The 13,301-nt window shown below is 25.8% G+C and overlaps 3 protein-coding genes across 3 annotated transcripts; 2 read left to right on the top strand and 1 right to left on the bottom strand.

Annotated features, from left to right (window-relative positions):
* Positions 1 to 1,560: 1,560 nt before the first annotated feature.
* Positions 1,561 to 3,306, top strand: PmUG01_12061700 (methyltransferase, putative; the record flags this gene model as incomplete). The annotated part of the gene is made up of 7 exons (XM_029006848.1): positions 1,561 to 1,569; positions 1,791 to 1,828; positions 2,116 to 2,228; positions 2,423 to 2,536; positions 2,714 to 2,864; positions 2,980 to 3,107; positions 3,236 to 3,306. 7 exons carry the CDS (start codon positions 1,561 to 1,563, stop codon positions 3,304 to 3,306), a joined length of 624 nt encoding a protein of 207 aa, XP_028863296.1.
* A 3,408-nt stretch (positions 3,307 to 6,714) lies between these two features.
* PmUG01_12061600 (conserved Plasmodium protein, unknown function) lies at positions 6,715 to 9,090 on the top strand (the record flags this gene model as incomplete). The annotated part of the gene is made up of 1 exon (XM_029006847.1): positions 6,715 to 9,090. One exon carries the CDS (start codon positions 6,715 to 6,717, stop codon positions 9,088 to 9,090), a length of 2,376 nt encoding a protein of 791 aa, XP_028863295.1.
* A 1,876-nt stretch (positions 9,091 to 10,966) lies between these two features.
* Positions 10,967 to 12,068, bottom strand: HlyIII (hemolysin III, putative; the record flags this gene model as incomplete). Its single annotated transcript, XM_029006846.1, has 2 exons — positions 10,967 to 11,064; positions 11,288 to 12,068. The coding sequence occupies 2 exons, from the start codon at positions 12,066 to 12,068 to the stop codon at positions 10,967 to 10,969; spliced, it is 879 nt and encodes a 292-aa protein (XP_028863294.1).
* Between the last annotated feature and the right edge of the window lie 1,233 nt (positions 12,069 to 13,301).

Raw genomic sequence — 13,301 nt, 5'->3', positions numbered from 1 at the left:
ATTAAAATTCATTTATTTAAGAATATGTCCTTTATATTTTAATACACATATGTGTTTATTTTTTTCAAAAAACAAAGAGAGAAAAAAGAAAAAATTACAACCTTTGTTAAACGTGTGCAGTAGTTCTCACTGTTTGCACCTACAATATAAAAAAACGAAAAAGAGCAAGACGTGCGAGGAAAAATAAAATATAATTTAAAAAAAAAAAAAAAAAAAAACCTCACACAGTACGCATATATATATATGTACACACATATGCACCCATATTAGTAGCGTCGGCTTGTTCCATCGTTTCCTAAAAACAATAGTTTGCATATTAACATTTTTATTCTCTTTGGAACAGGTAAAAGAGTGCTTAAAGAAGATCGATAAAGAACACAGCAAAATAATGAACTTGTTTTGTGGTAATGAAAAGTTAATATAAAAAGAAAAAATACGCGAACTAAAATTTAGTAACAGAATATACAGAAATGGAGAAGTGAAAAGAAGGGGTAAGAATAGAGATCGAAAGAGTAAAATATTGTACCTGTTATTTCCCCCCATAAATATTATATATTACACATGTACATGAAAAGTGATCCATCTTTTGTTTTTATATGCTCATATTTTGGCATATTGTTGTATAAAGTTTCATAATCTTTAAATATTATGAGCTTAATTGTTACAAGAAATAAAAGTATATAACTTAATGAAAAAATATTTTTTCAAGAAACTTATATTTAAATTTCATATATATAAAATGATTAGACAATTCACCTTAGTTATTCCCTCATAACATGTTTTATGAAATGTAAAAAAAAAAAAAATGATATACTAAATGCGAGCACACGTGTACAAACATGCGCATACATATATATATACATATAAATACACACATATATACATACATACGTACACACACACAAACACAAACACAAACACAAACAGCACCCTCATTCATACAAAATAAAGAGATAAAAAGTTGAAAATATTAAAATAATAAAGTATTAAAATATTAAAATAATATATCTCATGTGTCTTGTACACAGATGTGTGATATAATAATAGGCATTTACATTGTTTATATTGAAACATTAACAAAAATTAAAACTTATTTTCGTTCTTAGGAGAGAATTATTAAGATCCTCTTTCCCTTTTAAAAATCAAAAGAATACTTTTTCCCTTTTTCACCGGGCATGGTAATGCATATATTAATATGTGCATATATTAATTTATACATTTTTATTTATTTCATTTAAGATCATTTATATTTTTAAAATTAAAAAAAAAAGGTTTTAACAGGTTACTAAAAAAAATAAAGAAAAAAAAAAGGGAATAAAAAAAAAAAAAAAAAAAGCACATTTAAAATCAAAAGTAAGAAAATCTAATAGTGAAAAAAAAAAAAAAAAATTAATATAAGCAACTTGCGAACTTTTCAGAATAATATCTCATTTAAGAATTTTACACCTTCTTCCCTTATTTATATAGAAAAAAAATAAACATTTAATTGTATCAGTCCATATTATTGTTTGTTAATTCCCTTAATTGTTCATATAACAAAATATTCATCATTCTTTCATAATGGCAGTGGTACAATTAAGCAAAAGAAAACAATTAAATTTAAAAAAAAGGAAAAAAAAAATAATAAAATAAAATAAAAATATTTTATAATTTGCATACAAGTTTGAAGTTAAAATATATATATATACATATCATTCAAACATATATAATATATGTGTATATGAACATAATTCATGTTGTCGTGAAGTACATTTCATAATTTATTTTGTCTTTCCTTTTCGTTAACTTAGTATGGTAGTATATCTTACTGGAATGAACGATACACAAAGTAACACACATAAAATTCATCCATTTTGGATAACAATTTTTTGTATTATTTTTTTACTTCAATGAGAATGTTTTCCACTTTAAGCTGCGATTATTTGTAGATTTGTTTATCTGTTAATTTGTTAAATTATTTGTCGCTAATTTATTTGTTGTTAATTTATTTGTTGTTAATTTATTTGTTGTTAATTTATTTGTTGTTAATTTATTTGTTGCTAATTTATTTGTCGCTAATTTATTTATTGCTAACTTTTTTGCTTGTAATTTTTTTTTTCTTTTTTTTTTCCAAAGTGAAGAAGAGCAGTTCGATTGGCACCAAAAATGGTATGGAGTAAAGCATATTTTCACAGAGCTGGACATAAAAAATGATGCAAAAATTTTAAATGTTGGATGTGGAACCTCAAGTATGAGAGAATAATATACCCTACCTCTATATAATTATATTTAGACACATATTTATTAAAGAACTGCTCGTAAATGTTAATATATATATATATATATATATATATATATATATATATATATATACAAATATACATACGTATACATACCTGTACACATACATTAAATATATGTGGGTATTATTTCCTACCTCAAGAATTTAGCGAAGAAATGCTTGATAGTGGCTATACCGATATAACCAACATAGACGCATCCTCTGCGTGCATAAAAAAAATGAAAGAAATATATAAAGATAAACCAAATTTAAAATGTAATCAAATGCTTTCAGAGTGCCTTAACGTTTTAACTTTATAATAGTATCATTTTGTTATCATGTTCACGGTTTTTTTATTTATATTATTGACTTTATTTTATTTTATTTTTTTTTTGTTTGAACATATATATTTAAACATACGTACGTTTATTCCTTTACTCAAACATCCTTCAGACATGTTAATGAACGTCTGTGATATGAAGGAATTTAAAAATGCAGAATTTGATTTAATTATAGACAAAGCATGTTTAGATTCTATAGTATGCTCAGAGGACTCTTTAAAGTACATTGAAGAGATGTTGTCGGAAGTATCAAGGATTTTAAAGTATTATTATATATATATTCATCTACATTTTTTAAAGAAAAAAAACTAAAAAAAAAAAGAAAAATTACAGTATGTATATAATTGTAACAAAACAAATATATTAAATTTTTGTTAGATCTGAAGGTACTTTTGTAGTTATTTCTCATGCCCAACCAACTTATCGATTAGGGTATTTACAAAAACAAGATTATAAGTGGAACGTCACGATCAAAACAGTTAAACGACCCATGTTAGGGATTGTGAGTAAGTATTTTCTTCGTTAAAGGTGTAAAAATGTTATTTGTATACATTTTTTTTTTTTTTTTTTTTCCCCCTTTGTCATAGTTTTTTCATTACTTTACAAATTATTTGAATTTTTTTAATTATTGAAGCTGCTCCTATAGATGATAACCTACACTATGTTTACATTTGTACAAAGGGGAATACAAAAACACAACAATAATTTTATTTATTTTTAAAATAGACTTTCGATCATTACCATTACCAAGTTAACATTATCTTTCATAACATTGCATTTGCTGTTTTGGCTTTTTACAATTTCGATTTTTTTATTTCACACTTTGTAGCACTTTAAGAATTAGTTAAATTGCTACTTACTTGAAGTAACAATTTTTCACTGTCTTATTATTTTATTGTGCTCATATATATATAATACATATATGTATATATATATATGTACACATATGCGTGTATATATATGTATGCAATGGTAAATTCATACAATATTATATTCATGTTTGATCAATTTACAGTTGCCATTGAGCGGTTTTTTTGACATTCGTATAATTTATTTTATTGCGTTGTATTGTATTGTGATCTATATTTTTTTTTTTTTTTTTTTATTATTAATCAAATTTTACCTGAACAACATTTTAAAAAGTTAAATATTTAGAGTAAATAAAAAAAAAAAAAAAAAAAAAAAACCATTTAAGACCATACAAATGTGTGCAAAATAAATTTGGTCATATACTTTCAGAAAAATAGCTGAACGGTCAGGTAACTTATTTCAAGTCGTTTGTTGTTATAAGAATTAAATATCCATCGTATTTTTTATTATTTTATTTTATTATATTTTACTTAATCACATTTCATTACACGTCATTACACTTCATTACGCTTTATTATACTTCACTATACTTCAAAATACTTCATTTTATTTTATTTTGTTTCTTTTCTTTAACTTTTTGATTGAAAGAATAATTCTACAATTAACTGTAGCTTACAGTTAATTGTAAGAATGGGACATACAACATGTAAATAATTTGTTTTCACTGGTTTTTCTTCTTACGAAATTTCAAGCATTTTAGTTAACATGCAATTAAATTTTCATGAAAATTTTACACACCTATGTGCATAATTGTGATAAGAATAGAAAAATAAGCAACGAAAGAAAAAATAAATAAATAAAACCTTTAATTACTATTAAACATTCCATATTGGAGAAAATAAAATTTCTAAATTATGTAATATTGAAATTCATTATTTTAAAGTAGCTTTAAATTTATCTACAAATACAAAAAATTGACAAGATGAGGTAAATACTTGTTTTGTAACTAGATATATAGAGTTATGCAAAAAATTTACCTGATTAGAATTACACCTTTTATATTAAAAGAAAGAAGGAAGAATGCACACATAAATAAATGAAAAATTTAGACTTATTCACTGTGTACTCACATTTGCATATATTTACATATACATACACATTTTAAACAGTTCTACAAATTCCTTCAACTCTCTGTATTTACACTGCTATGCATTATTGCTATAGCCTTTTTCTGCAATTTACGTAGTTACATGAATTCCTTTTTTTTTTTTTTTTTTTTTCAGTTTTTCCTATTACTTCATAGTTGCATTATATTTAATTAATAGTAAATATATTGACATGTACATGTTTTTCTTTTTGAAATTTCTCAGTTTTAAGTAGTTAAACTCATTTTTCCGTTTTTACTATGATTTACCTAATTAAGTTAATTAACTATACATATATATATATATATATATATAACAAAATTTATACAATTTTATTAAACCTATGAGAAAGGCAATACTTTAAAACTTTCTATTAGCTCTTAAATAGCAGTGCATTTATTTCATTTATTATATACATATACTGTTAACGTTTATTCGCGCAATTTTTTTTTTAAATTAGTTAAACAAAAAAAAAAAAAAAAAGTGCAGATACTCATACGTTAATGGAAAACAAGTACTTTCGAAATTTTGTGAAGAATTAAGGAATTGTAATTTTTTTATTTTTTTGTTTTTTTGTTTTTTTATTTTTTTGTTTTTTTGTTTTTTTATTTTTTTATTTTTTTATATTTTTGTTTTTTTGTTTTTTCGTTTTTTCGTTTTTTCGTTTTTTCGTTTTTTCGTTTTTTCGTTTTTTCGTTTTTTCGTTTTTTCGTTTTTTCGTTTTTTCGTTTTTTCGTTTTTTCGTTTTTTCGTTTTTTCGTTTTTTCGTTTTTTCGTTTTTTTGATTGTTAATTTGTTTTTATGTTGTTTTTATCTTTTTTAATGAAAATTTATATTTTTAATTGATACATTTACCATTTTATTTTAGTTGTTTAATTAGAACCTTTTATCTATAAAGGGTAATACGCACAATTATTTTCTATATGTTGTCGTACTGTTTATGTCATTTCGTTTTTCTTAATAATTTGTACATCTGCGCTTTTAGTAAAACTGTTTTATCCATCAACCTGTATATTTATTTATTCACTTGTTTATTTATTCGTTTATTATTTATTTGTATATTTTGTTTTTATATTTTATTATGTTTTTTTTTTATTTTTTTTGTTCATTCACTTATATTTACTAATTCAATTAGGCAATTATTTGTTTGCGTTTTGCATAACTATTAAACTCATAGTTGTATTGATTTAATATGTTTGCAACATGCAACTGATTCTTAAATTTGTTCTTTAAGAATAATTTTTCGAATTTTTTAAAAAAAAATTAAACCTGTTTTCTCATTTAATTAGTGTTGTTGCGATTTTGTAAATGTTTACAGAACTATACATAAATTAATATATATAATATAGTATGTATTGCTGCTCTTACCAGAGCAGAATAAATCTAGTACAAGAAGTTACATATTGGCTGCAATGCCATATTTGGTTAGTTTCAACAGCGAAACTGTTAAAATTATATATATATAAATATATATATATATATATATATATGTGTACAAATATGTATACATATATACATACGTTTGCATATTCACATATATTGGCGAAAAATACGAAAAGTAAAAATTACACTTCAATAAACGAAAAATTAATGAATAATTTACACTTAATATAAGCTAGCCAAAATAGGTAGTTCTCTCTTAATATAACTAAAATTTCCCCAAAAAAAAAGAAATTTTTTTTATATACAAATTTTTATTATACCATATTTTCTATATTTTTCTTTTTTTATTTTCAGATAGTATTTTGTTCTCCTAAATTAGAATTTCAATCATACCATAAAAATAAAGTTAAAACTAAAATGTATTTTTAAACACTATAACCGTTCTATTGAATTCCTAAAGTTTCTTCTCCTCTTTTTGCAAAAAGAAGTATGTGCGTAGATATTACCTCTGACATTTGTTTAGAAGGAAATATTCGCAAGTGAACAATTCATCTGTGTTATGTAAAAATTGTATGTACGTGAATACGCCGTACCCGTATGTATGCGTGTGAAGAACTGCAGAAGCATATACTTACATATGCACATGTAGAATAATAATAAAAAAAAAAAAAAAAAAAAAAGACTTTATAAAAAGAAAAAAAATAAAATAAAATTTGTATAGATAGAAAATATAAAAAAAGACTGTGTTGAAGGAAAAAATAAAAAGAATAAAAATATGGATGTGCTTAAATCTAGAAGGAGTTCAAGTAGAAAACATAGATATTCTAGTGGGGGTTCAACATATTGCAAACCAACGGTAAACGGTTCTACACATAGTGATACATGCACTGATGAGGGAGAAATAGAATTTGAAGGATGGGTGGAATTTGTTACCAAAAATGACAATGATGAATGTAATAAGTATGAAGATAAATATAAAAAATCAAATACGAAAAAAAACAATGATATGAATGTATCATATTCCCAGGAGGATATGTTTACAAACAAAATTGGAAAACGAGAAAGGGGGTCCAAAAGGAAATCCCATAAAAATTATACCATGAATGGTAACAATAATAACAGTGGTAATAATAATTGTAATAATAATTGTAATAACAGTGGTAATAATAATCGTAATAACTATTGTAATAATGACAATGACGGTAATATCAATGGAAATAACAATGGTGTTAACAACACCCCTATCAAAAACGGGGAAATTTCCGATTACTCTTATACAAATGCAAACAATCAATACGAGCAGCCCGTAATGACATTAAACAGTAGGATGATTTACGCGGAGGATCGTAATAACAATAATAATAGCAACAATAACAGTAATAATAACAATAGCAATTACAATAACAATATTAATAATAATAATATTAATAATAATAATAATAATAGTAAGGCGTACCCATTTATCATAAACACACCAGAAAAAATGAATAACTCTATGAATGTATTAAGCCCTAACTATGTAGACCCAACAACTCCTGTTGTATTAAAAAATCAACAAGTCCTTCCACAGTTATATATAAGACAACCTCCAACTGTTATAGTAACTAATGAGCCAAGACCACCCTTAGTAATTAATCCGCCACCAGCAAATATCGTTTTTAAAAATAAAGCTCCCCAACCTATATATGTAAATAGTACAAGGCCAAATATAATTATAAAAAACGACCCAGCCATTTTACAGAATCCTACGGATATGGACACAACACCCATTCAGTTAGATATGCCACTAGAAAATTATGCTATCGCTACTGGTGCTACTGCTGTTACTACTGCTACTTGTACTAATGGTGCAATAAATGAGGCTATAAAATACCCATCTTTAGTGAACATAAAAAAAGAACCAGTAGTTTATAATAGAAATTGTTTTTTTAAAGGGAACACAAATTCAGGCAATGATACAATAATACCAACGAACATAATCCAAGTAGATAATAATGAAACTTTTGATATATCTCAACAGATGATGCCAAATGTATATATGATGAATGATCATACTCAGGGTTCAAGTGCGTGTCAGGTACAGTATCCTCATTCTACAACCAGTTCTATTAATAACGTAATAGCTATGCAGCAACAACAGCAGCAACAACAGCAGCAACAACAGCAGCAACAACAGCAGCAACAACAGCAGCAACAACAGCAGCAACAACAGCAGCAACAACAGCAGCAACAACAGCAGCAAAATCAGCAGCAAAATCAGCAGCAACTTTATAATAATAATTTGCTTAATTTATATGAGCCGAGGGCTTACCAGTATGTACATCCTTCGTATGCACAAATGACTTCACAACCTGAGCTTAATGCAATGGTACTAAATCAGCAACACGTTATGACGAACCCCTTGATGCAAGTAGTTCCTTCCTCCAAATTTCAGTCAGTTTCATCGTCAACAGTACAATCGATGCCACTGCCAGCAGTACAACTACTTCCACAGACGCAAAATTTAGAAGCATATACGAATGCACAGAATGTTCAAATGCCATTATCATACGAAAGAAACTATATACAACAGATACCACAAGCAGCAGCATTAGCCAATAATTTAACTTCATATAACAATCAAAATTATATACCTCGTAATACTTTTGTTCAAGATCAAGTATCAAATAATATTCTTCCTCAACGAAGAACAGTATATCCAAATAATAATAACTTAAATCATGCAACACCAAATCTTATACAACTTAATTCGTTGTCACAAAACATGAATGTAAATAAACCTATAATGCGTTACTCTTCTACATCTAGTGAATATTTACCTACTTGTAGCACTGCAGGTTGTGTAGCAACAAATAAATCTCCTCAACATACTCAACCGGTACAATATAGTCAACCACTCCAAAATACACCATCGGTACAATATAGTCAACCACTCCAAAATACACCATCGGTGCAATATGGTCAACCACTCCAAAATACACAATCGGTACAATATGGTCAACCATTCCAGCATGCGCAATCGGTACAATATGATCAACCACTTCAATATATACAACATGGTCAACTAAGAAGACAAAATTTCATAAACCCAAATGGTCAAATGATGCAACCCCTTCCTAAAAAAGTTCAAATACTTGCACGACCTATGTGATGACATAAACTTTTCATTGTTTAGAGGTATCAGTATAAACTAGTCACTTGATGGATACGAAGATAAACGGGAAAAATTAATGCACAAGTTGGAGTTAACTTGTATTATTAAGTAGCAAAAAAAAAAAAAAAAAAAAAAAAAAAAAAAAAAATACACGCACAAGGATCATATGAGTACACAGAATATGCGCAATATCAACAATATGCACAATGCCCATATTTGGGTGCTAGTCGTTTTTGTTTATCTCCCTTTATATACTTCCCTATTTTTGCCCATCTGTGTCTTTCTTTTCCCATTTAATTTCAATTTTAGTTATTTCATTTTTTCATTTTTCACCTTTGTTAATTTCTCCAAGTTCCTCCTCTCTTTTATTAATGTTTTTTTAGTCACTCTTTTTTCCCATAAACATATTTTTAGTTGTTCTTTCTTTTTTTTATTAATTATTTTTGTTTTTTTGTTTTTTCGCCTTTTCTCTTTTCTGTCAATAATATGTACCTTTGGTCAAATACACAATCCTTAAAAAGATTCAAAGTACATATTTTATTAAATTTTCTTTTAATATGATTCATGGAAGACTATACACACGCACTCTATCACCATGTGTGAGGTATAATAATTACCCTTTTTGTGCTCCATATTGTGGTAAGTACATATACATGAATACACAATATATACAAACGTGTAAGTGTGTACAATTTATAGCTCATTACAGAAATGAGAACAGAAGCTTACACAGTTCTACTTCCCTTTTTTTTTTTTTTTTTTTTACAAAAATAAACCAATTTTATGTTAAGTACACCATAAATTACTCTGACCAAGTTAGGGACTTACTCATTTCAATACTACATTCCATTTTATTTCCACATTACGCCATATGTTTGATGAAATATAATATAGAACTGGAAGGGATACTCGGTGCAATTTTCCTAGGTACATTTATGTGGTTGATTCATTTAAAACAGGAGAAAAAAAAAAAAAAAAAAAAAAAAAAGATATGAAACGAAACGAAATGAAAAAGAACTAAAAAGAAAAAACACAGTAAAATCAAGAAAATAGTAGGATTCAATAAATATATACTAAAATACATTTAAAAAAAAACAGCCTTCACCGAAGATGAATGTAGACTGCATAAAATTAATGTAACATTCATAAACATAAATTTTTAATTTACCGTAAGGCACATATATATATATATATACTTATTTATTTATACGTGCGTATGCGTATTTATGTGCGCATAAATAATTTAACCATTATATACAAAAAAATATGATTGATAACTTATCGTATACACATATACATGAAACAGTAACAACTAGGCAATTTATCAAAATAAAAATTAAAGAAATAAATCATATAAAAGTTCATTTATATATTCCATTCAACGTGTATTCAACGTACACATATTTTGGGAGATGGCATTGACGGTGTTCTTTATAACTCTTTGGTTCAATTAACATGGGCACTCTCTACATGTATGGATTACCCGCGCATGTATGCACGCGCGTATGTTCGTATGTATATATATTTATGTGTGTGTACATATTTATTTATATGCATATAACAATATATTATAAAATAGCATATCAAATATCAGTGCGCTCATATATCTCTACATTCTGTACATTTCTACATTTCGTACACCTCTACATTTCGTACACCTCTAAATATCGTACACCTCTAAATATCGTACACCTCTAAATATCGTACACCTCTAAATATCGTACACCTCTAAATATTGTACACCTCTAAATATCGTACACCTCTGCATTTCATTTTTTAAAGTGGAAAAAATACAAGTTTGCTCTTCTTCCATAACAAATATATGATTATATACATACATGTATATATACATAAAATATTCATACAAAAAAAATTATGATTTCCTTCTTATAACACTGCAGTTCAAGGCAAATGTACACACAGCACTTCCTAGGCAGCACATGTGAAAAACGTCGTGAAATTCAATGATACCTGTAAATAATCAAAAAAATTGATAAAGGCATAAGTGGATGTAAACAAAAATGATACAAAGCGCACTGAATGATGGTAATAAGATATAGCAACCTGCAGGGGTAAGTATGTGACTATAGATGTGCTGGTATATGTGTGTACATATATGTATATGGATATAAGTACACGAACTCGCTTCTAATATATATTTGCAAACGTGTAGCATATTTACGTAATTACCCACCTGAAATTATATTTGGCTTCTTAATAGAATATATGATAGCCCCGACAACATATAATATAGCAAGAAGGATTAAGAAAATAATTTCATTCGTTAGTAGACAAACAAAATAGTCTTTAATAAAAACTGCATGTAAGAATCCTGCTATTATATAAGTACATGCCCTTGTAATTCTATTTCCAGATGAGAAACAACTACGACAAATAAACAGACTTCCAAATAGTACAGAAAATAATTGAAGAGTCAAATAAACAAATAGTTTCATCTTATTAAATAATAAGCCAGGTACTGGCAAACATGAACCACTAATCATTAAAAAGATTCCTATATGATCAATTTTTTCAATTAAAAAAAATAAATTGGGTTTCCATTCGAAATTATGAAGTAAAAAGGAGGCAAAGAAATTAAAAAAGATACATATTGCTGAGATGGATGTAAATATTTTTGCTGTTATCGTCTTGGATAAATATAACATATAAAACATCCATATAGGGGATAATAATACTAATATTAGATGTATTTTACCTCTAAGTATGGTGGTTTCATATCGTTCCATATATTTAATTAATATGACCTTACTTATTTTCTTTTCACGATATAATTCTACTATTTTCCTATCATTTTCAGATAAATTTTTTGAATTTAAAAAAGAGCTAATTCTATCATCGTCTATACTCGTTGTGCCAGTTACATCAAATATGTCTACTTTGCTGAAATATTTTTTGACATCTGCAAATTTCTTTTTACTGTAGTTTACGTTGAAGTAATTCCCTAAATCTCTCATTTTTTTCTTTTTTGATTTTATTTATTTTTTTTTGCTATTTTTTTTCTTTTTTTGTCTCTTACTTTTTCCCCCTTTTAGTGTGCTGCTATTATGTTTTGCCTCTGTACTTCAGTTTTATTTTATTCAGTTTTCATAAATATTTACACATTTACCTTTTTTTTTTTTTTTTTTTTTTGATATTTTCAGGAACAAAGGGTTACTACTATTTAGATTGATGCGTCTTTATTTATTTTATAATTTTATTATTATTTCTTTTTTTTTTGGGGGGGGAGCCCGGAGAGAGATTGTTTTAATTATTTCATCTTTTTTTTTTTTTTTTTTTTTTTTATAAATAGTACATTAATAATTGTGTCATTTTTCCGTACATTTTTCGCTTCAATTCGCTTTTTTTTTTCTTTTTTTTTTTTTTTATTTTAAGTCAGTTTATTTCGTTTTAAATTTGGTTTTCCTATTTTTTACAAAATAAATTTATTTTATATTATATCATACTATACTGTAATATAAATAAGTATAGTATATATACATAATTTTATAGCGTTATATATATATATAAATATATATGTACACAATGTATAGTACCACTCTATTTTCTAGAAATTGTATTTTTTTTTTGAACTTTTCAGGTTTGTCAAAACTTGATTTAGCTCTTCTAAATTATTTATAAAGGCTAACCTTTTCTTAATTCATATTACCTATTTTATATAACACATTTTATTTAACATATTTTATATAACATACTTTATATAACGTATTTTATATAACATACTTTATATAACGTATTTTATATAACATATTTTACGTAACGCATTTTATATATCATTTAAATATTTCTTATTTCATATTTCATATTTCATTTACATATTACGCATTACTTAGTACATATTTCATATTTCTTTTTTTTTATTTGTTGAATTTTTTTTTTTTTTTTGATGCCTTTTTAGGTAAACAATTTTCGTAGCATTTTTTATATAAAAGCCTTTCATCCCATCGTTATGTTATTTACTTTTCAATTATTTCATTTATTTGTTTATTTTGGGTGTTCATGTATTTCTTTCCGTATTTTTTAACTGGCTTATTTTATTATTTTATTTATTTTTTTCTTTTCCTTAAATAATGGAAAAAAGAAAAATATATTATTGCAATTTATTGTGTTCTCATATTGAGAAAGTTTGAAAATATAGATATCACTATTGCATATTAAAGTCGTATTAAAATTTTTAACATGTATTCTGT

This window comes from Plasmodium malariae (assembly GCF_900090045.1).
Source record: "Plasmodium malariae genome assembly, chromosome: 12".
Lineage (NCBI taxonomy): Eukaryota > Apicomplexa > Aconoidasida > Haemosporida > Plasmodiidae > Plasmodium > Plasmodium malariae.
Note: the sequence above shows the minus strand (reverse complement) of the source record. Positions and strands in the feature narration are given on the sequence as shown.